This window comes from Erithacus rubecula (genome assembly GCF_903797595.1).
Source record: "Erithacus rubecula genome assembly, chromosome: 3".
Classification (NCBI taxonomy): Eukaryota; Metazoa; Chordata; class Aves; order Passeriformes; family Muscicapidae; genus Erithacus; species Erithacus rubecula.
Genome location: NC_136689.1, coordinates 89779787 through 89803896, shown reverse-complemented (window position 1 = coordinate 89803896; position 24110 = coordinate 89779787). Strand labels below are relative to the sequence as shown.

At 38.8% G+C, this 24110-nt stretch overlaps 1 protein-coding gene across 3 annotated transcripts in view; it reads left to right on the top strand.

Moving 5' to 3' along the window:
* CARMIL1 (capping protein regulator and myosin 1 linker 1) overlaps nt 1-24110 on the top strand; it is a 186513-nt gene that overhangs the window by 128080 nt on the left and 34323 nt on the right. For all 3 annotated transcript variants that reach the window (XM_079301418.1, XM_079301417.1, XM_079301419.1), the window contains 7 exons: nt 3456-3549; nt 5712-5810; nt 7508-7636; nt 7886-8017; nt 12215-12390; nt 14332-14419; nt 17094-17243. In XM_079301418.1, coding sequence (XP_079157544.1) covers nt 3456-3549; nt 5712-5810; nt 7508-7636; nt 7886-8017; nt 12215-12390; nt 14332-14419; nt 17094-17243 — 868 coding nt within the window. The remainder of the gene's footprint in view (nt 1-3455; nt 3550-5711; nt 5811-7507; nt 7637-7885; nt 8018-12214; nt 12391-14331; nt 14420-17093; nt 17244-24110) is intronic.

Genomic DNA, 24110 nt, shown 5'->3' with positions numbered 1-24110 from the left:
TTGCACTGATGTGGGAGATGAGATAAATGATATATAAAATTAAGCAAATCATCTTGCAGTGATTCCGTTGATAGCAGCGAATAATAATTTGCAAAAGTTATTTGTCAACTTGCAGACAAATTCTCTGTTAAAGGGCAATAGCATGGGGAAGTCTGGTAGAAAGAGAAATTCACTTGTTTTCTGGTTAGCATCAGCTTTATTCCTCTGTTCTGAAGTGTTTGGATGAGTAAATAGAGAAGGGGGGAAATCCCGTGACAAAAGCAAGTAATCTAAACAAAAACACCCCCAGAATGCTACAGTTAATTATGTGACAGTGTACTTTTTCAGGGTGACATCTCATTTATTTAACTAGGAAGCTCTGGTAATTTTATGTTGCCTTAAACATTTTTAAATTGTCAAAAACATTGATAATATCACAAACTAAGCTGCAAGCAACAAAGGTTTAGAAGTGAAGAGGGAGACTGTCCGTACTGGTTGAAAACAATTAGGCTGTAAACAATCCATCTTGAAGACATTTTGAGAACATTTTTCAACATATGTTTCCTAAAAATACCTGAAGCCATCAATATTTTGTAGAAAAGAACTATTGCTCAAAATGGAATGAAATATACTGAAAATGCTTGAGGATATGTGTTCTATGTGTTATTTCAATTTTAAGAAAATTAGTCATCTACCAAACCACAAAACAAAGAAAAAAGGTAGGCTTTAGTGGTATGGGCAGGAGGCTGAGGGGATTTATAACAGACTTTAAAAAAAGCTGAAGTAATTTGAAGATATTTTTTTTCTTTCCCCTTCTCCCAGATTTTATTCATCTGCTTATTGCTTTTGAAAATGTTATTCCAGGAATTCAGGAGCATGGCTGTTGGCAGATTTTGCCCCAGGGGTGTCCCAGACAGGTGGTGTGAAGTGCTGAGAAGATTTTCTGCAGAGTCTCTTACAGGTGTCAGTCCAGGAGAGTGTTTGAGATCAGTGGTCATCCTAATCAGCTTGGCCATTAAGTAGGGTCTTGTATCTCTATAATTTTAATATAAACACGTGATTTGCAGCCTAGAGCCCCTCTGTCACAGGACTCTACAGCATTGTCTCATGTTCATTTCTGAAAGGCTCTTTTTTTGTATATGGGCTGACTGAAGAAATAGCTTGAGTTCTAATATCTGAGGAGAAATGCTGCAGTTTGTTAGAGGGCTATGAATTCTTCCCTTAGCAGTGATGTGAAACACGCCCTGAGCTAGAAAACAGATGATATTATTCCTGGTTTTGAAAAACTAGTAAGTGAAATCTCCACTGCAGCAGAGAGCATATGTAGTATGTGGATCAGAAGTTACTGCAGGGGAAATAATGTGATGAAATGTAGGACTGTTGTCACACATGTTGTATGTAAAAGAAGAGGTTTTTGAGACCTCTTTTGGGACATCCCTTACAGACTTTGAGCACCTGTCCAAAATTTAACATCCTTTAAATATAGGTATTTTGCTGAGTATATTGATGTGTTAGAAAATTACTGGATGATTGAGTTTGTAGTAAAATAACCTCCTTTACAAGATACAGGTGGAGTGTTAATAAAAAGAAGAATGGGGGAGTATTTTAGACTTCAAGGAAGCACAGAAAAACAAAGCAGAGCAATAAAGTTCAAAAGTGAGCTTTAAATTATTGATATTTTCCCCTAAGGGCTAGTTAATTCTTAGATGAAAATAATACTCTGTGTGAGAAAACAACCCAAATACAGAGGATTTCCTTCCTTCCTTAGGGTAGTGGTCTTCTAAAGTTTTGCCTCTGTGACTGTGTGTCCATGAAATCTCCTTACTTTCATTTTTCCTCCTCCTGCTCTGTGGGTCTGTATGTGTGAGGGAGGGTGCACCAAGCCTTTGACTAAATTGAATTTAGCAATTTAGCATATAATGCTAGCATGAGAGCTGGCAATTACAGATTTTAATGAATGGGATGTATTAAATGTCAAACTGCTGCAGAGATCCTTAGAAATCTACCTTTTTTTTTAAACTAAATAACTAACCCCACCTGTCCGGCAATCAGCAAGTTCTGTAGTTATCTGTCTTTGAGTTCAGTATCTTTGACATTTAAAAATTCTCCCCATGGTGGTGGACAGCCATTTATCCACAAGTTAGTATCACATGAGGACACATAACAGGGTCTGTATAGTTTGCAATGTTCTTTTGAAGGACATGACAAATAGAAAGAAGAGTTAATTTTCTGACTGATGGAGACAGTTGGACACTGTGGAAGGACAGGGACCTTGACTGCCGGCCACTGACAGCTGTACATCACCATGTTAGCATTGAGGAAGGAACATGAAAGTCTTCCTTTATCACTTCAAATAAAATGTTAGGTAGGATCAGCAAGGAATCAGCATGTTTGCAGTTCAGGAGGACTCTGCCCTTCAGAGAATGGTGTTGCATGTACCTGGTGGGAGAAGAAGTGAAAGAAGCTTGGAGTTTCACACAATTTAAGGTGCCTGCTGCTGGAAGTTAGTGCATTTAGTGAGGAGTGGTCTACTGTCATTAAAGGTGGTGACTCAGTTGAAATTGCCAACTTAAAGTGCTCAAAAATAGAGGGTTCCAGACATATTTGTGTAGCTCTGGATGGAATAGGAACAGATGGTTAGTGGGATGTTTGCAGAAGGAGGAGAAAGAGATGTTTGCAGGAAATAAAGGATTAATTGAAAATAGAAAGAATAATTTCCTTTCCAGGTTTTAAGAACTTCCTGCTCTTTTTTTCCCCCCATTTACTCAAGTCTGAAGTTGTGTGAGCATACCACTGTAGGGAGATTTAAGTATAACTGCAATATGATATTCACTTGCTGTTCTCAGGGTTTAAATGTAATTTTGACTCAAGATCAAACTCCTGTCTTTAATCTCTTATTGCAGCAGATGGACAAAACTGCAGAAATATTTTACAAGCAAAGCAGGGAACAATTGTTTGCATAAAGGAATGTGGTGATGCTATGCTCGTTCTGTCAGCTTTTTATTAAAAATTCAGCAAGTGTCTTCAAATTGATGTAAACACAAGATTATTAAATAGTAATTTTCTAAAACTCATTCTCTTACTTGCTATCTGTCTATTACTGAGTATTTCCATTTAGTCTTAGATGTGCTACAGTTGCCAGCAGGCACTGATGCTCCCTGTTCTGTTCAGATAGCCATGTGCACAGAGGTATGGAGGGCAGCTAGACTTTTAATCAGCAGCCACTGGGCATCGACCATGCAACTACTTTTCAAAACTTACCCCTCTGTCCTAGACAAAAAAGAATTAGCAACAAAAAAGAGCATGCATGCTTCCAGCTATTCCACTTAAAAGTGTGAAAAATGCATTCTTAGTATCTTCTACAGACAAGCTGGATGCACTTTATTTCTCCCTTCCAGGTTATTTTTCATATAGAAGTACAGTGATTATAAAGAGATAATTAGATTAACTTTCACCATCAATATTTTTTCCTTTAGGAATTATACATTGAGATTCATGCCTATACCGATGAATGATGCTTCCCAGGCACTCAAAACAAACCCTGAAAAAACAGAAGAGGCACTGCAAAAGGTATTGCATATGCCACCAATGAACAGAAATGAAACCAGCAGAAATACAGTAATTTTAAGTGACTGAGACTTCATGCTTGGCTGAAGAAGAATTCTATGCTGGATTCAAGGATTGTTTGGTTTGCATAAACATATATGTGATAATCAAGTGCTGCAAGAGATTGTTATTTCAAAGAATGTTGGGAGTGAAGGCTGATGGAATGCAATGGTGTAGTGTCAGAATGTCATAACTTAAAAAATGCAAGCTAGACCTGGTATTGATGTGTACCTGATTATGAAAGGGAGAGTTAGAAATGGGCTGTTTGTTACATATGTGCCTGTGGGTATTACCAAGTGTTTAGAAGTACTAGTGCACGTTTTTTACATTGGCATAAAAAGTACAGTCAGCTCTGTACAAGATAATTTTAATTTGAGGAATGATGAAAACATTTACTGCCTGTGTTTTATATTGTACATATAAAATTCACACACTGTGTTGCCCTAAGTAAGCAACTGCACCAGCATGTTCTTTTGGATGAAAAGGTGTTGACAGTATCTGTAGCTCTTCCACTTGCATGAGTTATAAAACTCTCAGCTGAGCTTTAATATGATAAATCTTGTGAGCTCCAAACAAGCCTCCTGCTCAATCAGAAAGCATACATTTCACATCTCTTTAATGAGTAGTTTTCCTTCAGCCAAGGTAAGGCCATAAAAACCTTATAAGTAGCTCTTAACGATAACTGTGATTAAAAAGCACATGTCTATGATCCTTATTTTCAGTAATTTGGGTATCATGGGGAGAAGTGCTGGTAGTTTGTGTCTTTTTCTTTGATGCATGAAAATTTTCTAAATTCTGCTTTTAAAAATCTGATTCATGGAGAAGAGATGTATTTCTTACATCTCATTTAATATAATTGGTCAGGTTCATATCTAGACTGGTAGTTGCATTTCTGAAAAAAAAAAATACTGGGAAGCTTCTGGCCATGGGGATTTATTACTCTGTGTGTTAATTAGGTGCTGTGTACAAAGAGCATTTCCTTTTATTCATATCAAAGTTGCTACAACTGTTAGACCCTGAGTTTGTTATAATGTGTGGTTCAGGTTTTTACACAACACGAGGAAGTTCCCTCCTAGAAAAGGTATCAGTGTCAGGAGTGGTGCTGTGAACAGAACACAGGTGATTCCCTGCAGGTGGGGAGGCAAGCCTGCATGGACTGAGCCTGGTGCTGGGACAGCTGCACTGACTGACTGCTGGACACAGCAGCCACCCTCCTGAGCTCTGGTGCCTCTGCAGCACACTTGGCTTGGGGTGGGCACACTGGATAAACCCAGGGATTTGCTCTGGGACATGGTCAGATGGTGCTGTTCTTGCTGCTGCTGCTGCATTAGAGGCAGCCATCCCCACTGGTCTCAGCCTCACAGCCTGCTGCCCACTCCACTCATCTTTCCCTCCCCTCTTTCCTTCAGACCAGATCCATCATCTTTGATGAACCTTGAGCAGTTTGCTAATAGGTGTTTTTGGCTTCACTAAGTTTGATAGAGCAGGGTTAGGGGGTAACTCTGTGTGCCATGAAGATGGCTGATGGTGGGTGCTTGCTGATGGTGACAATTGTGGTGACCTATAAGTAGGAATCACTTGTCTCCAGAGAGTATTTCTGTATTGCTTAGCTTTAATTAACCAACATGTGAACTGAGGCTGCATGATCACTCAGACACTTTTAGATAGTTTATTTTCTCTTCAGATATACTGCTATTCAAATGTGTGTCTTTGCAGCAGGCCAAAGACATCTAAAAGAAATGAGTCAAATACCTTGGGTCATTGTGATCTCTACAACACCTAACAGTTAAGAGTCCCTTCAAATATTTCTCAAACCAGGATCTAATCCTTTGTCAGCATAACTTGCTAAATTGTTCAAAATAGAATACTCTTTCAGAAAACACTGGCAAAAGCACAACATTTAACTATGTTTCACTAGTTTATGAGTGAATTAGTATTTGCCAATGTGGTTATTAAGCATCAAGGCACACAAAATAAAGTTTGCAGATGATAAATAATTAGGCAGCTTTCCTTGTCAGCCCACAATTCTAACACAGCAGCAAAATTGAAAGCAAATTACAGTGTGAAGAGTCAAATAGTTTCCTTATCTGACTTTTTTGCTAGTTTTTTGGCTTTTTTTTTTTTAGATAGAAAACTACTTGCTTCGTAACCATGAGACCAGGAAGTACCTACAGGAGCAAGCATATCGGCTGCAGCAAGGCATTGTCACTAGCACCACTCAGCAGGTGAGAATTTGTTACTAAATGGACATCTCAGTGCCTAAAATCTGCTGAGGAGGAAGCTCTCTCTCGTTCTGAGTACTTTTAAGATGTGCCTCGTAGGTTATACTGTTTCCAAAGAAATAATAATTATTAATGACAATATATTTGGAAGCAAAGCATTTGTGAGATGAAAGTCTTCTATACAGCAGTACCATGTAGAGAAAGACTCAAGATATTACCCAGTAAACTACTGTTGAAACCAGGAACAGTTTGGTTTCCTAGTGCTCTACCTGTGTTATTAAAATTTAATAATACAGTGTTTTGTTACTGGAACCTGAAATTGTACTCTAACCTCTTGAGAGAGAAAATGGTATATGGGGATATACTGGCACTAAAAACTGCAAGAGCTGTTGCTTTGTTCCAGTAATTTTTCTGTTCCAATGCCACTTTCTCCCCCCAAGTTAATAATCTCTGTATGAAATAAGTTTAGATTTTTTAACGGCTTGTTGGTTTTAGTTGTGATTTTCTCCAATACCACATAAACATGAAGTTTCAGGAAATGTAATTTATTGTACACAAGCTCTGTATTAAATTGAGTACAGTAAAGATGGATTTTAAAAACAGTTTTAAAAGAGCTGAAAAAGATTCCCTAGTATGATAGAATTGCATTATTATTCCCTGAATGTATTTTTTTTCTGTCCAGATGTCCCAATGAGATTTTCTACTGTCTAATAATTAATTAGTTTTTTGTACTTGTAAAAAAAATACCCACCCAAAACCCTTTGAAGAGATAGAGTCATGTGGATCTGAAAAGGAGCATGCTGTGAAATTATTTCAGTTCTCATTGCTAATGATAGAAGATGCTAGCACTGTAGACTTTATATGATGGTGCATGTGCTCAGATGTTGCTTCAAAATGTCAACTAGCCAGCTCTAATATATGCTAAGTGGGCTGATAAAGACTTTTAACTATTATATCTCCCTGCCTCATATATCTTAATCAGAGCTGACTGTGTGTCAGGCATTCTTAGTGGTTTGTCTTGTAAGATGCAGATATACCACCTGCCCTGCACATGCAGCATGTTGAATGAGCTGTCTTGTGGGTATAGATTAAGCTCAATTTATCCCACTGTGAAATGTCTGATGGAAATTTCTGCTTTGATAGTTTTAATTCCCTTGCAACTAGGAATATTTGCATTTTGAAAGAATAATGGAGGAGCCTGTGCGGTTGCATTTCACTTTGACTGGAGAAATCGCTGTTAGTGTTTGTTGAATGGGTAGTGACAGATTTTTATTTTACTGTCTAAACTTCTTAACAATTCAGAGACCTTTAGACCTCATTCTTAGGTATATCAACAACATTTTCAGCATTAAATTTAATCCAAAAACCAGAGTAACACTTAAATAGGATAACTTGTTCATTATTTGCAGTTACCCTGTTACTGTGGAGGTTACTGTGGGGGAAATATTCCATAGCATTTGTTTTTCCTGATGGTAAAGTTGTATTTATTTTTGCAATACTTAGGGGTGTCTTTATGAGATGTAGTTCTTTCCTTCAATACTATTGACAAACTTTCAAAGTCTTATCATGCCTGTCCAGGTTGTTATATTGTCACTGCTAATCTCATCAGTCTATTATTGATTTAATACCTGGGCTGGATTAAGGTTGTGTTTGACCAACGTTCTGATGTTTTATCTTTTGTATTTCTTTTGTTCAAGTAGATGATTGACAGAATATGTGTAAAAGTGCAAGATCATCTCAACTCTTTAAGAAACTGTGGTGTGGATGCTGTACAGGAGGATGTCAAATGTGCAGAACGGTTGATGCGGGATGCTAAGAACTCCAAAACAGTAAGTCTCTCCCAGCTGGCAATGCTGAGAGAAGTTCTGTGTGTGCTTGCAGCTTTTCTCTTTTTGGGCAGTGAAAATAATAATAATATGTGTAACAAAAGACAGATGACCAGCTATAGGTAGCATTTAAAGTGGTAAGATAATTCTAATTTCTGAAGACTTTGGTTTAGTCAAAGACATTTCCTGCTGTTTGTCCTGTGACAAGCAGTGATGAGCCTATTTTCTGAAGATACTCTTCCTGTCTTACAGCTCTTACCAAATCTGTATCACCTTGGTGGAGCTTCTTGGGCAGGAGCAAATGGTTCACTCTCCAATCCAATCCAAGAGACACTTGAATCCATGGCTGGAGAAGTCACAAGGGTTGTGGATGAGCAGCTTAAGGTCTGTGGATAGATACATTGCTATCTCTCACATGCAAAAATAACTAAATCTGAGGTTTTCTATTGCTGAATGTGAATGTGCTGCACTTCATTTTTCTTCTCAGTAGATTTGTATGTAAGCTAGCTGTCTTTCCATTTTTAGTTTCATATAATGTTGAGCCTTGTTATTTGGATTTTTTTCCCAGCTGGATTAAAATTAAAAGTTGCTTTAGTGTTTTCAGTGGGCAGAAGGAGCATATACTGTTTATCATCATCTTTTTTTCATCTGATAGAAGGGGGATGACTAATCAATTGCTCCTTCAGCCTTTTATAAAGGCATTTATCAATGCCTTTATGAAGCACCCTAAGAAGCCTCATGCCCTGGAGAAAAGTGCTCAGTAGTTAAGGAGTCCTAGTAGAGTGAAAGCTGCTTTTTTATGGACTCCATGGCAGATTTTTTTTCTCAGTGGTCACTTTTGAGCCTGGTGCAAGATTTCCACTTTGCTGTTTGATTTGGGTTACTTGTAGGTATTGAAAGTACCCAAAGAATTGGTACAGGCAGCTTTATGGGAAATCTTCTCACAAGTTGTGTGTCAAACCTCAATTCTTGAAATAGAAGTCATTGATCTGTAAGTGTTCTCACCTGTGTGCTCAGCCAGCTCCTGCTCAGAAACTTGCACCTTCAGTTCTGTTTGCTCCTCCTGTGTGACAAGCAAAGAAAAGCCATCCATACAACATGTGCAATGATATCAGTCCAGGAAGAAGACAAGGTGGAAAAAATTTAAGGGGAGTTGGGATCTGTATGGAAACTGTTGAATTTAAAAATATGGCTCTGAGGCAGCTCAGATCAACTTCTGTTTATGACTAAGCTGCTTTGCCTGTGTTCTGCAGTATTTAATCAGTTTACAACCTTCAGATTCTTTGATCTTTCAATTGAAAAATGAAAATGCTTCAGTGAGTGGGAATATAATGAAGAACAATAATAATGCCATATTACTAATTACTTTTTTGAAATTAAAAAGTTAATGAGGAGGAAAATGGTGCTCTATTTTTAGTATGTTTCTTCCTTTCCCCATTGTATGAAATAAGGTGAAGATTTCTGCAGACATAAAAGTGATTTATCCGTAAGATTCTTCCCAGTGGAACTTCTGAGGTATTATTGGAACAGGAGTAGTCAGGTCAGCCCTCCATGCTGGGCTCATACACTTAAATAAATTCATCTTAGAGAGTCTTAGAGAGGGTGAAAAAAAGCCTCTTCAGCATTTGAAGTCTTCCTGAATTAATGTCTTCCATCTATACTTTTATGCATTTACAAAAAAAAGCACTTGAGCTCAGCCATTCTAACTTTTACATTTACTTTTGAGTTGTGTGGCGTTCAAGTTTAGTGGCTTACAAAAAACTGGTAAGTCATAATGCTCTTCATATACTCCAAAACTAATTTTTATTAATTTTCACTTCGGTGGAAAGGTTTCCCTTTAAGTTCTGTGTGAAAGAGAAAGTGTGGGACATGGATTAGAATCATTTTTCCCTCAGATGTTTAGGTCAATTCAAAACATCATAAGCTATTTATTATTTGTTAGGATGGATAAGGGAGCTCACATAAGGGCAGTTCTTTTTGTAATTGTTGGGGGAAAAATATCCTATGTGCTGTAAGAGGAGTTTTGATTTTTAGTTTCCATAGCAACCAGAGTGTGAGTCTAAAAAGAATTTTGGAAATTGGTTAAAGCAAATGTACGTATTTTAGGTAAATAAGAGATTTTTTTTTTCCCCCTTTTTTTAAACTCAAGAAAAGGAAGAGGGCTGAAGAAAGGAGTTAGAGTAAGAAAAAACAATATATCGGAATGAGTTGACCAGAAGAGAAATTATAGCAAGACCCTTGCCTTTTTCTTTTCCTGCTGGTGTCACTGTGGACACACAGAACCTAAAGATGCTTTATTTAGTCAGCAAAGACCCAAGGGAAAATAAGCAAGACAAGTGGAACCTAAACAAATATGATTGTTTTGTAGCTCAAAATAGTCTTCCTAAATTTTGTCCTAGATGGTTCCATCACCTGTTCCAATTTTCATTTTAATATCATCATTCTTCAGTCCTTTACCTCACTGTGTCTTTCTCCTGAATGTTAACATTGTTTAACTGTGGTTAGTACTTTGTTATTTTCTTTCACCTGGTGCCTGTACTTGCAGCCCTGTGACTGAAAGGTGTGCCCTGTCACAGTGGGTATTGGTACTTATGGCTTTCCATCAGTGAAAGGTTTGGCATGGAATTAGCAGGCAAGGAAAGATTCCTGTAATTACTTCTGTAGATAAGTCATGTGAAATCAACAGCTAAAACCTACCATTGAAGAAATTATGTTCAGTTGTGCAATTAAAGATAAGATCCAAACTCCATTTGACTTTTAAATTGCACATTCTCTCAGTTTTTTGAATAAATTGGTTTTGGAAATTTCAGGAAAGTTTTTCCTGCTACTTTGCAGTGATACCTTCACAGAGCTTTTTTTTTTTTCAAATTATCTGTTTTGAAAGAACCTGCTTAGACTGCAATTGCAATTCAACATAGCAAGTCTACATCACTTTTATGATTGCAATTCATTAGTAACTCTTGAGAGGCCAGGGAATTTTTTCACAATAAACTGCACAATTGCACCAGTGAATAAATGGAAAAAAATGGATATGTCGCGAACTCTCATTAGTAGTTTACTTGGCTCAGTTTTCTCTAACATTTAAGTTCTTCATCCCCCATGGGGATATGGCCACAGAGGCTTGAAAGTCTCTTCATCAGTCATGCTGCCCCCGAATCTGCTTGAGGATTGAAGGAGGGAGTGTGGGAAGGGTTCTTAAAGGGCATCTTGAGAACCCAGCAACAAGATATATTATTAGCTATAATGGCAGTTGTCCCTTATAACTCTAAATCAAATGTTGTGAAGATTGGACTTTCCTGTATGCTGTGGCTGCTTCATGTTGCTTTGTTGTTTTTTTCACTGTAAAAGCTACAGACAGAAAGATACTGCTTTGAATCGTTGAAATTTTTATGCAGCAATGGTGGTTTTTTGTTACTCATTGTCTGCATAAGGAAATTGCTAGTTATGGTTAGGCTGTGCAAAGAGAAAAAAGGTCTGATACAATGGAATTGAATCTGCAGTCACTTACCTGTGGTACGGGATTGAGAAGAAAAAGGAAATCAGCAGAGTTTTCAAGGGGTGCAGTTCTTATTTTTGTGGAATTTACAAATGCCTGTGTAAGATCTAGGCTTAACTTGTACACCATTCCAAGGAAATCTTGTTTCTTTTCTTCTTTTATTTGAAAGTACCTTTTTCTGTTTGATTATCTACCCTCAGAGACGAGTTTGCCCATTTCACTTAAGTGGTCTCTGGTCTGTTCCTGGTTTGTTGGGGGTTTTTTTGTTTTTTTTTTTTCTACCCTCCTTTGGATTTTTCCTGTGTGGGTGACCATGCACTGGAACAAGTTGCCCAAAGAGGGTATGCAGTCTCCCTCACTGGAGATAGTCTAAAACTGTGCAGATAATTCTGTGCCCTGTGCTCTAGGGATACCTGGAGCAGGGAGGTTGGGCTAGATGACCTTCAGTGGTCCCTTCCAACTTTTCACCCATTCTGTCATTCTGTGTGAATCAAAAATGTTGGCTACACCTAAAATTTGCTGTAGATTTACATGTATATAAATGAGATCCATTTATTAAAGGTTTGCATGCCAACTGCAGATCATGCTTGTAGCTACTTCTTAATATTCAGCTGGTATATTCCAGCCATCTACAGCATGCTGAGTTCTCAGGAGTATCCCTTCCTCATTTACTGATGCTTCTTACAAATTGGCAGGTCTGGAGCAGTGATGAAAATTGGTGATTCAGGGCACAGTTTAGAGGGAAGACAGCTGCAGCAGAGCATCCACTGCAGCAGTGGGTGCACAAGGGAAACTAATTTGTTCTGACAGTTCAACACACAGAGATGTAAATGTTTCATATTTGAAAAGGCAAACAAGTACAGTTGTGGGTCATTTTCTGAACAAGTGTGTTGATTCTCAAAGCTATATTTTGTAAAATGTCTTATATTGCAGCTGGATGCAAAATGGATTGGAAAGCAGGAAGAAGAATTGTAAAAACTACAAGTCTAAAAGTGTTGTAGTGCTGTATATCAGAATAATGCTGTCACTTCCCAGCTAAAGTAAATCCCAGTATCTAATGTTATTTTTTACTTACTGTGCTGCAGACACTGCTTGAGTCTATGGTGGATGCAGCAGAAAATCTTTGCCCAAATGTAATGAAGAAGGCTCGCATCCGTGAGGATCTCATTGAGGCCAGCACTGAGAAGATTTCCATCCCACGCACTTTTGTAAAAAATGTCCTCTTGGAGCAGTCTGGAATTGATATCCTCAATAAAATTAGGTACTTTAGGAGACTAAGAAAATTGGAATTTGGGTTTTGGGTTGTGTGAATATGTGTTTGTATAGTATAAGTATTTTGGAGTGCTTTTGTGACTCTCAAGAAACAATATCACAGCATTCAAAGAGCAGGAAATTGTCCTGCAGGTCTGGGGAACTTAGATTAATATGTTTGGAATCTCTAGGGATGTTAACTTAAGTCATTAATGCATGCATTCTTTTATTTAGTAAAATATTTGGTTTGTGGCACACAAATAACATTTTCATGACTGATACTTTTTTTAAAAAGCTTTATTGTCTCAGGTAACACTGGATTAATGTAACAGAAGGAAATTGAACTATTTGCTTTGAGTGGTGGCAGTGCTTTGTCTGTTACATTTGATCTTCTATAGCTGTAGCAATCACTCTAAGACTTTGTGTGGGAGTTGTGCACAGCAGACTGATGTACTTGGAAAACTGGAAACTTGAGTATTCCAATATAAACCACAAACCTGGAGCAGAAAGCATTGCTCTAAATAACTCTTAGTTTATCTTTTTTAAAAAAAGGGGCTTTTACCTGGCCTTTTACTGCTTTTTTTTCCATATTGAATGTATACCAGAGAATATATTTACACAGTATAATGTGGTCTACTTGTACTTAAGCCTTTTCAGTTCCGTTATGCCCAATGCTTGAAAAGCATGACATTTTGCATTGAGATGCTAATATCTTTGAGGAGGAAGGAAACAGTAAAACGGGATTTAGTTTTGCAGAGTGCAGCAAAACAGGCAGGAAAAGGTGTTAAAGACTTTAGCTATACCTTCAGAGTGTTTAAAGTGGTTCAGGGAGTAAGTTTTCTGTACTTCAGTCCTACCAAATAAATCTTGGCCCCAAGACAATAATACTGCCTCTTCTACTTGCCGGAGCTGGAACTGTCAGTGAGGTGAGGGTGCCACACTGTGATCTTTCCTGCCTTATATTATTTGAAATTAATGTTGGTAGCTGAGGGAGATTCCTTCACTCTCATTCTCCTCCCATGTGTCTTGGCCACCATTCTTGCTCCCTATGAATTGCATTGCCTTTCCAAGGAGTTCCTTACCTTTGTCTCTAAGCTCAATGCAGCAGCAGTGCTAGCCCCAGGCAGAAATGGCTTTGTTAAACCAGCTCAGTCCACATATAAAAACCATAAACTAAAATCATGTTACTTGCTGGCACGAGTCAGTTGAAAGGGTTGGTGTTGAAAGCAGAGGCAGCAGAGGTGGAGCTTTGGGCTGCAGCTCAGGCAGTTGTGCTTGATGGCTCCACATCAGCTGCCCTCCACAGGTGCTGTCACCAAAGATGGGACCCCAAGGGAGCAATTCAAGGTGCACATTTCCTTGAGACAGAGTTACTAGGGGTGTTCCACGTATGTCTGTGTAGTGGAAAAATGGCTGACATGAAGTTCTTTAGCCAGAATACAGTTAGCTAGATAGAGCAAAAGAGGAAACAAAGTTGTGATGACATTGGCTGAAGCACCAGCATTGTACACTTGTCCTTACTAGCTGATCAACACTAAAAGGAATTGAGGTAATGAATGGACTGTAGATGTTCAGTGGAGTAGTGTTATATAGGCAGCACTGTCCTAATCCCATTTGTCTGACATCCATGTTTGTTCGATTTTAGTGGTGGAGTATTCCTCTCTGAGTTTCACTTCTTATTTTTATTCAGTTCTCTTACCCAGATGTTTTCATTTCATCTCATGGAAAACTGTTAGAAGCAGGTTAAATATGGTACAGAGGCTCCTGTGTTTATTGTGTGATTCATGAGTTTATTTCTGAAACCTGCAGTCATGTATCCTGACACCCTCTAATGTTTTACTTCAAATAAAATGACAGCACTGTGGATAATCGTCACACTGTTGAATGTGTAATAAAGACACAAATCTCCTGCGTGAATTAAGAAGTTCTCTCATTTTTAATCCTCACACAGTGAAGTAAAGCTGACAGTGGCTTCTTTCCTGTCTGACCGAGTTGTAGATGAAATCCTGGATGCACTTTCCCATTGCCATCACAAACTGGTGAGTTTTTTACTGTTGATATCTAATATGCCAGATCTCAGCAATGCCAATTATATTCAAAACTTGTTCGGTTTCTCCTTTGACAGCTCTGCTTTGAAATTGGTCTTATTTTCATTGACATCCTGACATCTTTTGAAATATGATTTTGGGGCTCTTACCTCTACAGTCTCTTCTAAGGTTGCATCTTTCTGCTGTAAGAAAGATGCAATCTTAGAAGAGACTGTGTTATATACTTGTCCTATTACCTTTTGAGCTGTTGAGATCTAGAGCTAAAAATGCCATCAGGATGCAGCATTGAGTCATTAGTTAAGAACAGTCCTGGTGTTTATCAAGGTGAGAGTATAAGGCTTGGTTGCTCATGAAATGAGAGGTAAGATTTCATTCCATAGAATTCTTTAGGCACTGCTGAGACCTTGTTCCCTGAATGACTATGTTTTGAGGTTACCTCAGAAGTGTAGGCACCAAGTTTGAAGAGAAAGAAGAATGTAGGAAAGAAAGCACTGTTACTTGAAGGTCCTGAGCTGTTGGGAGGCACAGATATTTATTATAGAGACACTTGGCTCTTCAAGAGTAGAAGAAGTAAACAAGTGTGGATCCACTGAAAACTTTTTTGATTCTAATGCAAGGGGACTTTTTAAGGACAATCCAGTGCTCTGTTTTTAAAGAACTTAGTGGGTGGTTGTTCTGATTAAAGTTGCTCTTCATTTCTAATTGAAATTTCACTGGCTTCAACTTGCAGTCATGAATTTTTTCAGAAGATTTTCTCTCCAAGATAGGGGAACTATATATATTTCTCCTTATTTCCTCTCTTTGAAAGTCCTCACACACATAAAACATATCACTTTTTCTGCACCACCACCCCCCTTTTTTAATGGAAGACTGAGTTATTTGAGCATGCATCTTTGTAATACAGAGCAGCATTGTGTAAAGGTACAACCTCTGGTCTCTGGAGCTATGCAGCAGCAACAGCCTGCTGTGGCAGAGACCACATGAAGGAGCTCCAGTTTGTCCTGGAGGAGGCTCAGCTGCAATGACTGGGCTGTTTCTGTCCAGTGGCATTGCACAACCTGGACATACCCTGGCTCCTGCACAGTACGTCATTTTCTCCAGCCTTTGAGTCACTTCACTCAAAATACTCTGCAATTTTTCCAGCTGTTTAAGAAGTTGCTTTTAAAATTGTGGTTTCCAGAACCAGACAGACAATTTCAGTGTTTTAACCAGCACAGTACACAGGAGTGAAATGGTTTTTCTCCTCATATTCCTTATTCCTTGTATTTACATAGCCAAGAATATTAGAATTCCTTCATTTTGTCAGAGTTTCAGTGGTAGCTCATTTTTAAGACAAGGTTTGCTAGACTTTCCTCCCCCTGAAGGCTTTTGGACACTTGTTGCTTTTCAGGATTGTGAAATTGGCTACTTGGCAGCACTCTTGGTTTCTAATGAATGATTGTGCATTTTGGGTTTGCTTTGTGATCCATTTTGGTCTACGTAACTAACATGTCCCTCTCACGATTTAACTCTGCCATAATTCTGTTAGCTACAGGTTCTTTGAGATAGTATAGCCCTGATGAAAACCTTGATAAGCACTGATCTAAAAAACACTGCTAGAGAAACTCCTGTCTAATTTGGCACTGTTAATCTTCAGCTGACAGCTGCAATCTGAGAGCTGACAGCTAGTTCTTAGTACACAAAGATTAAATGCACTGATGCAGTTCTCAGCCAGCTCCTTGGAGTGTCATGTTCTACTAATTCAAGCACCCACAAATGTCTGTGTTTGTTGCATTGGCATAGCAGTGTTTGAGGCAACTTTGAAAAATAAACCTTGTTTGACAAGACCTCAAACCTAATGAGATGATGATTAGTGTTAATTATTATTATTGATATTTTAGTGTGCTTGAAGATAAATTCCTAGCAGCTCTCCAGTTGCCTTTACTTAGGAAAGACCAGACTAAATGAGCTATAATTGACTCAGGTCATCTGCTTGCCTTCTTTGGTGGTTAACAAAACAGCAGTCTACTGGTTGTCCCAAGCTGTGCTGATGTGAAGCAGTGGACTACAGCTCTCCCTAGCTGCCTCTTTGAAGACTTCTGTGACCAACTGATTTGGGACAGCTGATGTTCAAATATTTGCTTTTAGCAGATGTTTGTTTAGTATTCTCTTCAGTTATCAAAAGGACCAGAAAATATTTCATAATTTTCATGACATCATGAGCCCACTCCATTCCAAATACAATCCAGGGAGGTTGATATAACATCCTCTGTGGTCCTAGTAGCATTTTTTGCTCTGAAGGTCTAAAAACAGACTTTAGTGTTGTTACAGCTTTCCCCTATCTATTTCTTCAGTGAAATAGAACTGAGGTATTTAAAACTGTGTTGTTTTTGTGAACAGCAGATTATAACATTTTGACAACTGAATAATTATGAAAATTATATTGGCTGATATTGTACATGTCTTTGTTAATTAAAAAAAAATATGGTTCAAGAAGAAGCTTCCCTTCCACACTTTTATTTTCTGTATAAGACAAACCCAGTGTGAGGACTAACCAACATAACTCAGCTTTACTTTTTCACTTGGTCTTCCAGGATTTCTGATCACTGAAATGCTGTAAACTTTCTGGTTGGGTTCTCCTTGTCTTTTTCAAGTTTGACTGGTGTGTTCCTGTCTTTATCTCCAGGCTGACCATTTGACCAGACGTGGCAAACCACTTCCTCAGCAAGAATCACTGGAGATTGAGCTAGCTGAAGAAAAACCCACTAAACGCTCCATGATCACAGTTGAGGAGTTGACAGAGATAGAACGTTTGGAGGATCTGGACACTTGTATGGTAAGACACATTCCACAGCTCATGTGGTTAATTACACAGGTAACAAGGAAAGACACTTTTCAGAGTGTCATTTAGCAAATTCCTGGTATCAGGAAACTGAAGTTACGAATTAGCTTCTAGGAGAAATAAATGTCAGCTTGGAAGATTTTGCCTGAGCTGCATCTTGCTGTTCAGCAGAAGAAAAGCTTTTCCCCTTTCTTCACTTCTTTCCTTGTGCCTGTTCAAGGGCCCTTCCCTTGCACACACTGCTAGTGCAGTAAACACCTCTTCCACTGGGCTCTGTTTCACAGAAGTTCAGCTGAGGTAATGAATTGGATCTCACTATCCCTTGACAACATGCTGCTTTCTGCCTTTGTCTTCCTTCTGCTTGGATTCCTTTCACCCGTGACAAAAAATATTTCTGCCTGAAAGTTGTGTTACTGACCATGAACAGAAGGTGATTTATGTGTGACTTTATTATAAAGATGGCTCTGTGCCATATCATCATCCTTACAAGATGTGAACCCACATGATTGCAAATATAACTGTTGTCTATCTCAAATTGCCCTCCACCCAACTCAGTCTGTTGGGAAACTTTACTGTGGAGTGGAACTTTAGGAAGTGCTTCTCTGTTACAAATTAGTCAGTCTAATAGGTGGTCACTCCTGCAAGGAATGAGCCTTCTGTTCTACCTTCCTATCTGATTCCTTGGCCATGTGCTTTCACCAGAAGCTAAAATGGCAGAAAAACTGATGGCAGTTTTTTGTAGAAGGCTTGCTGATTCAGCTCCCTGAATAAACATTCTGCACAGTCAGACAGCACAGAAGAAGCAGCAGGACTGCTGCTATCTCCAGCAGCTATCTGTTGGTCTCATCTGTCTATAAAACAAAAGCACACCTTCATTGCAAATACCAGCTTAAAATAGGCTCTCCCTCCCTTCCAAATCTCCTGTTTCACTGAGAGCTGATTTGATACAATATTCATCTGAGCATCACAAATCCCTGTGAGGCTTGTGGTGTTGATTACATCATCTAGTTCATCACTGGTATTATCATGTTCCAGAAGCTTTCTGTGGCCAACATTCACTAATCATTTTGAGCCCTAGCTCCTAGGGGAGAGACATACCAGTAAAATAGGTGGCATCTGAACACTGTACCTGTAAGTTAGTTTTTCCATGTTGGCTTCATATATAGAAAACTAAGCTAACAGCCCATTTTGTCACACCACACTCTGCCTTTAATTTTTTTCTTGCAGCCTGTTAAGGATAGTAATACTGGAAATGTAAAAAATAGCTCCTCTCTTTGTCTCATATCACCATGGTTATATGAAAGCATCATATCACTCTGCTGTTATCTTTCACTCTGGCCTTATTAAAATAATGAAAATGTGATGCTGCTTACATTCTCTTAAAAATGCATTAGGTGCTAACTGTACTTATAGTCAGAAATGTTTATATTTCTTCATTCACCCTCATCTTGTACAGAGATTCAAATACCTTTGTGACCCAGATTCTCATCAGCATCTAATTTCTGAAGAGAATGAAGCATCAAATAAACATGAGACAGTAATCTTAGTCAGCGCTAAAGAATCCATTTATTAAAAACTGTAATCCGTATTTGGGAGCTGCTTTTTGTGTCCTGACTGCAAATGATCTTGGTTGCTGCTGTAAAAATATAGAGATAAATAGATGAATTCACAGAATAGTTTTGGTTGGAAGAGACATGAAAGATCATGTTTTATAGACAGGGACATCTTCCATTAGACCAGGTTGCTCAGAGCACAATCCAATTTGGCCTAGGACACTTCCAGGGATGGGACATCCACAACTTCTCTGGGCAACCTGTTCCAGTGCCTCATTACCTTCAGAAAGAATTTCTTCCTAATATTCTTACCACAATCCACCCTCTTTCAGCTGAAACCATTTCTCCTTTTTTCTATCATTACATGCCGTTGTAAAAAGTCCTGCCTGTTTGTAGGTCCCCTTCAGGTACTGTTGTAAAGTCTCCCTGGAGCCTTCTCTTCTCCAGGCTGAACAGCCTCAGCTCCTTCAGCCTTCGTAGGAGAGGTGCTCCAGCCCTCTGATCATCCTCATCTGGACTCATTGCAGCAGGTCCATGTCCTTAATTTGGGGGCCTCAGAGCTGGAACACAGCACTCCAGGTGGGATCTCACAAGATAGGAGCAGAGGGGCAGAATCCCCTCCCTCACCCTGCTGGCCCAGGATACACTTGGTTTTCTGGGATGTGAGTGCTCATTGTCAGGTCTTGTTGAGCCTCCCATCCACAAACACCCCCAAATCCTTCTCTTCAGGGCTGCTCTCACTCCAATCTCTGCCCAGCCTGTTGGTGCTTAGGATTGCTCCAACCCAGGTGGAGGATTTAGCACTTGGCCTTGTTGAACTGTAGCATTGACACAAAGACACTGCTCCAAAAAGCTGAGTGATACAGGTATTTTTACTGAGCTAGTGTTCTCACTGAGTTTTTTGCAACTAAAAGCACTTTAAGAATGTATCTTCTGTGTGGAATTAGTAACTTCAAAGAGAGCATTTTCCAAATTATTTATTTTAGCTATGGGAAAATCCTACAGAGTTCAGGTACTCTCTTGATAAATATAACCTGATTTGTGGCAGCTTTTAAGTGTCACACAAGTATTTGAGTGGAAATAAGGAACCCTCTGAAAGAGGGGCATAGTGAATGCTTTATGAGCTGGTCAGTGCAGGACACAGATATGTTGCTGAGAGATTTTACTAGAAAGAGAAGCATATGGTTTTATGAACTATAATTAGGAACCTAATTCTTAAATGAGAAATAGATATTTAGATATTACTTCCAAAGTGGCATTAGTCCAAGACACGGCCTTGCTTGGTCATTGGAAATCCTTAAGCAGATCTTAGCCTTTTGATTAGATGCACCTGGCTGTGTGTTATGTAAACCTCAAAGATGAAACCTTGAATTACAGCTTGATATTGTTCTTGTTTGGGAGCCTAATCTCCTAGAGCAAGAAGTATTTGGAATATAGGATGAGGCTAATTGTGTTGTTGGGATACCACCAGAGAAAACTTGCCTATTCTAAGCCCAGCCTTGCTCCAGCTAGCTGTCAAGATGTTTTGGAAGAGATTTTGGTCATGAAGGAGACGCACTGAGCTTGGATTGCCATTTGGGGGAAGCTGTTCCCATTTGCAAAACAGGGTTTTGTAAACCCCCATTTTCTCCATCTATTCTTTGTTCTTGTTTTCTTCAACAAGCCTATTTATGATCAATATTTTGGTAAACTATACAGCCTCATGTTGTATTTACCAGCTTTCCTTGAAGCTGTATTTGAACAGTGTAGGGGAAAACTGGATCTGGATTCACATTTGGCTATGGTTGTGTGTCACTGAAGCTACATGAATGACTGGGAGTGAGGTGGATGTATGGGTAATAAAATGTTTGTGAGCTGTTGGTTTTTAGGTGTGGATTGAAAGCTGAATACAGAAAAGTTGGAACACTTAGGCTGGCAGCAAAGGGATCTGAAACCTCCATTTCTGGTGACAGAAAGAACAAACAGGCACTATTTCAGAGCCTGCCCACCTATTCTCAAGCAGAGTGGCTGTGTCTGGGAGGATTTCCCTGACAGAGTAGACATTTAGATATGTATAAACAACACAGAAAAGACAAAATGAAATGTCACAAATGAGCTCATGAAATGCCTCACTGGAAAATAGACTCTTACATGTTATTTCTAGTATTTTCTGTTGTGGGAATTAGGACTTCCTAAATACCAAACTCTGCAGTTAACACTTATTAACTTCATCTTAGGGTCAGCTTCTCATCCAGCTTTTAACAGCAGCCTGGGAGCCCATAATATGAAAGACTTGTCAGTCCTACCAGAATTTGCCAGTCTGTTAAATGAGTTGTGAAGAACACTGGGAGCAATTGAGTAGTCCAGCATAGGATGAGTTTGCTGGAACATTACACATCTGAGAGTTTTGGTGTCCCTGAGCTGCCCTACAGTAAACTGATGCTTCCTTAATCTACAGCTGTCTTAGTTGTCTACATTTAATTAGAGCTGTCTCGATGCTAATAAGTCATTAGATAAAAGTTGTGTGCAACTAAGATGGAATGAAAAATCTTTATGCAGAAAATGACTTGCTCTTCTCAGTGAAAGGAAAAACAATGGCCTGTTTTTCAGAGCTCAGACTCAATCAAGAATTAATATAATAAAATAGTATGGTTTGGCTAAATTGTTCAGTGTATCTATGATGAACATGACACATATTCAACTGATGCATTCATTTTGGAACTAACTTTAAATAATGCACCCTCTTTTACTGAGCTGAATATCATATGTCTTGGTATGTGTAATCCTGTAGGTGGATACTATCTGATTTTAATTTGCACAATGTTTCTAGTTGTCCTTTATTCTTTCATTAGTGCATTAGTACTTTGCAGAAGTAAGAAATACTAAATAATGCTCAATTCCCCACCAAAGATAGCAGAGCGTCTTTGTTAGATCATGTTTAACAGTTATTTTCTAAAGTCTTTTTTAGCTATTTGAATGTTATTTTGGCCTCTGGAATACTAAGTAGAGCTCAATAGAGTCAAATTTTAAGAGAGAAATAGCTTTTCTTTTACTAATGATCCATGTACCCATCTTTCTTAAAGTACCTCTTTTAGCAATGTGACTTTATTACTACAGGTTGTAACAAGCATACATCCAGGATAAGTATTGTTTCTAGAGCAAAGTAGAGGTTATTTGTTTTATGAAGAGGTATGGTAGGAAGTTCTTTGAAACATGTAAAGGAATTATAGGTTGTATTGCAGAAGTTTGCCTATAACTCTTCTTTAAAGCATTTCGGTGTAACAATGAAACACTTGGATGGTAAATTGTGTTTGAAAAAATACTAGTGGCTAATAGGAAAGAACAGCCTGTGATGAATATTGAGTGTTAGCCGTTTTTCATCTAATTTGAACCACAGAAATTGTTCTGTGATTTCAATGGAGGAAAGTTTAAAGAAAAAAATCTCATGAGCAATATATTACAGTTCTTTAATGAACAATAGATTTCACCTATAGAGTAGAGAAGAAAATTTGCAGAAATATCAGAACACTTGTAGACTGGTAGTGTATGTTATTCCTGGCTAGCCATTATCCAAGATTTGCCTAATGAATCCTGTATTAAGTGAAAGCTCATGATCTTGTGTGTTCTGAAGGACAGGGAGTGTATGGACCTCAGTGTTTTCAGAGAAAAGAAAGAAATGGCACTCACCAAAAATGAAATTATTGAAGCAAACAAATAAACAAAAAATCACCCCAAACTCATAAAGCACAACCTGTAAGCTTTTCTCCCCTGACCCACCCCCAACCCCTGCCCCCCTTCCCATCAGCAGCAAGTTTGAATTACAAGAACAGAAACCTCTTCAGTTGCTTTCCCTGTCAGGGGAAGATCATGGTGCACACTCAGGAACATGTGCACTGATACTGTAGGAGGAAAACCAAAGCACAGGTTCTCTGGTATGCCCTGACTTACTGCCACATTTGATTCCTGCTGCTCTCTATTTGCCTGCAACAGAATTGTCTCAGGCAAAGAGACTCAGCTTTTTGGATGAAAGACTGAACACCTACTGCAATAAAACTCCATTTACTGTTGGACTTTATATGTTCTCCTGCACTATAAATAAAGCTCCTGCTCTGTGACTGACTTAATCCAGCAAAAATCTTTTCTTTTTTTTTTTTTTTTTTTTTTTTCTGAAATGGGCTTTTCTACTTTCTCCTGTACACAGTTCACACTTTCCTGCCCACAGCCTCACAACAAACGGGGTGTGGGAATTGATTCAACTGACAACTCAGCTTTTCACAGAGGATTTCTTTCTCAGGTTAGTTTACAGAGCAGCTAGTCCCCTAGTTGAGTCCACAAAACAAATCCTGAGTGGCAGAAACAAGCAGACAGGGATGAGGGCAAAGGCAGCAGCCTGGATGAATGCTGGATTAAATTGATTGTGACACTTGAGTTTCTCTCTTGTATGCACTGGCAGAAATGGGCCTTTGATGTGCAGTAAATACATCACTCTGTGGGAAGCTGGGAACTGGCATTATGGTATGTGAGAGTGTTCTTGGCTTCTGAAAAGGCTCACAGGCATGTGAGCAAATCTACTTCAGTGGGAGTCCAGTCATATTTCTGACTCACCCTGAACTTGGACAGTTTATGGAAATATGGCCAGGAGGAGCAAAACACAGTGCCAGAGTCCTCCTGAAGCCTTTCCCTACACTTGCAGTGCTGTAGCTGAGAAAGTGCCACACAAAGGGAATCAGTATGATCATTTTGCAAATGTCTTGTTTATTTGCAATTTATGTGTTACCCTCATTTGAATTATGAATACATTAATTTTAATAGTGAATATTTATTACCTATCTTTTCCTGGTTCCCTCTATATATAGTTTTGCAGCATCCTCACTGCCCTTGCACATGTTTATTCAATACTTGTTACATGCATTGACTGCAGAGTACATGAGGGTTTGCATGAGGGGTTATATGTTTCCACTCTTAAAGAAACCTGGCTTTTACTGTCTTTTCTTGGGTCTCTAACTGGAAGGAGGTGATGGATAATTTATAGATAGTTTGTTTTTCTTAAACCAACTGAGATTTCTTAGAGTTCAGAGCTGTTTTTCATAATCTAGGGTACATTACTGGCACAATATGAAGTAAATGAAGAATGTGATAAGCTGCTTAACAGCACTGGATGCTTGTTTAAGGAAAAGAAAATTGGAGATTGCTTTCTGCAACAGGAAGAACTGTGGAATGCAGCTGCTGGGTATTCCGTTTGGATGGTGATACCTGTACCAGGCACTTGTGTTCCTGTAATATTGGTGCCTTAGCAGACCCAGATTTGTGTTGGAGGTGGAGAGGAGGG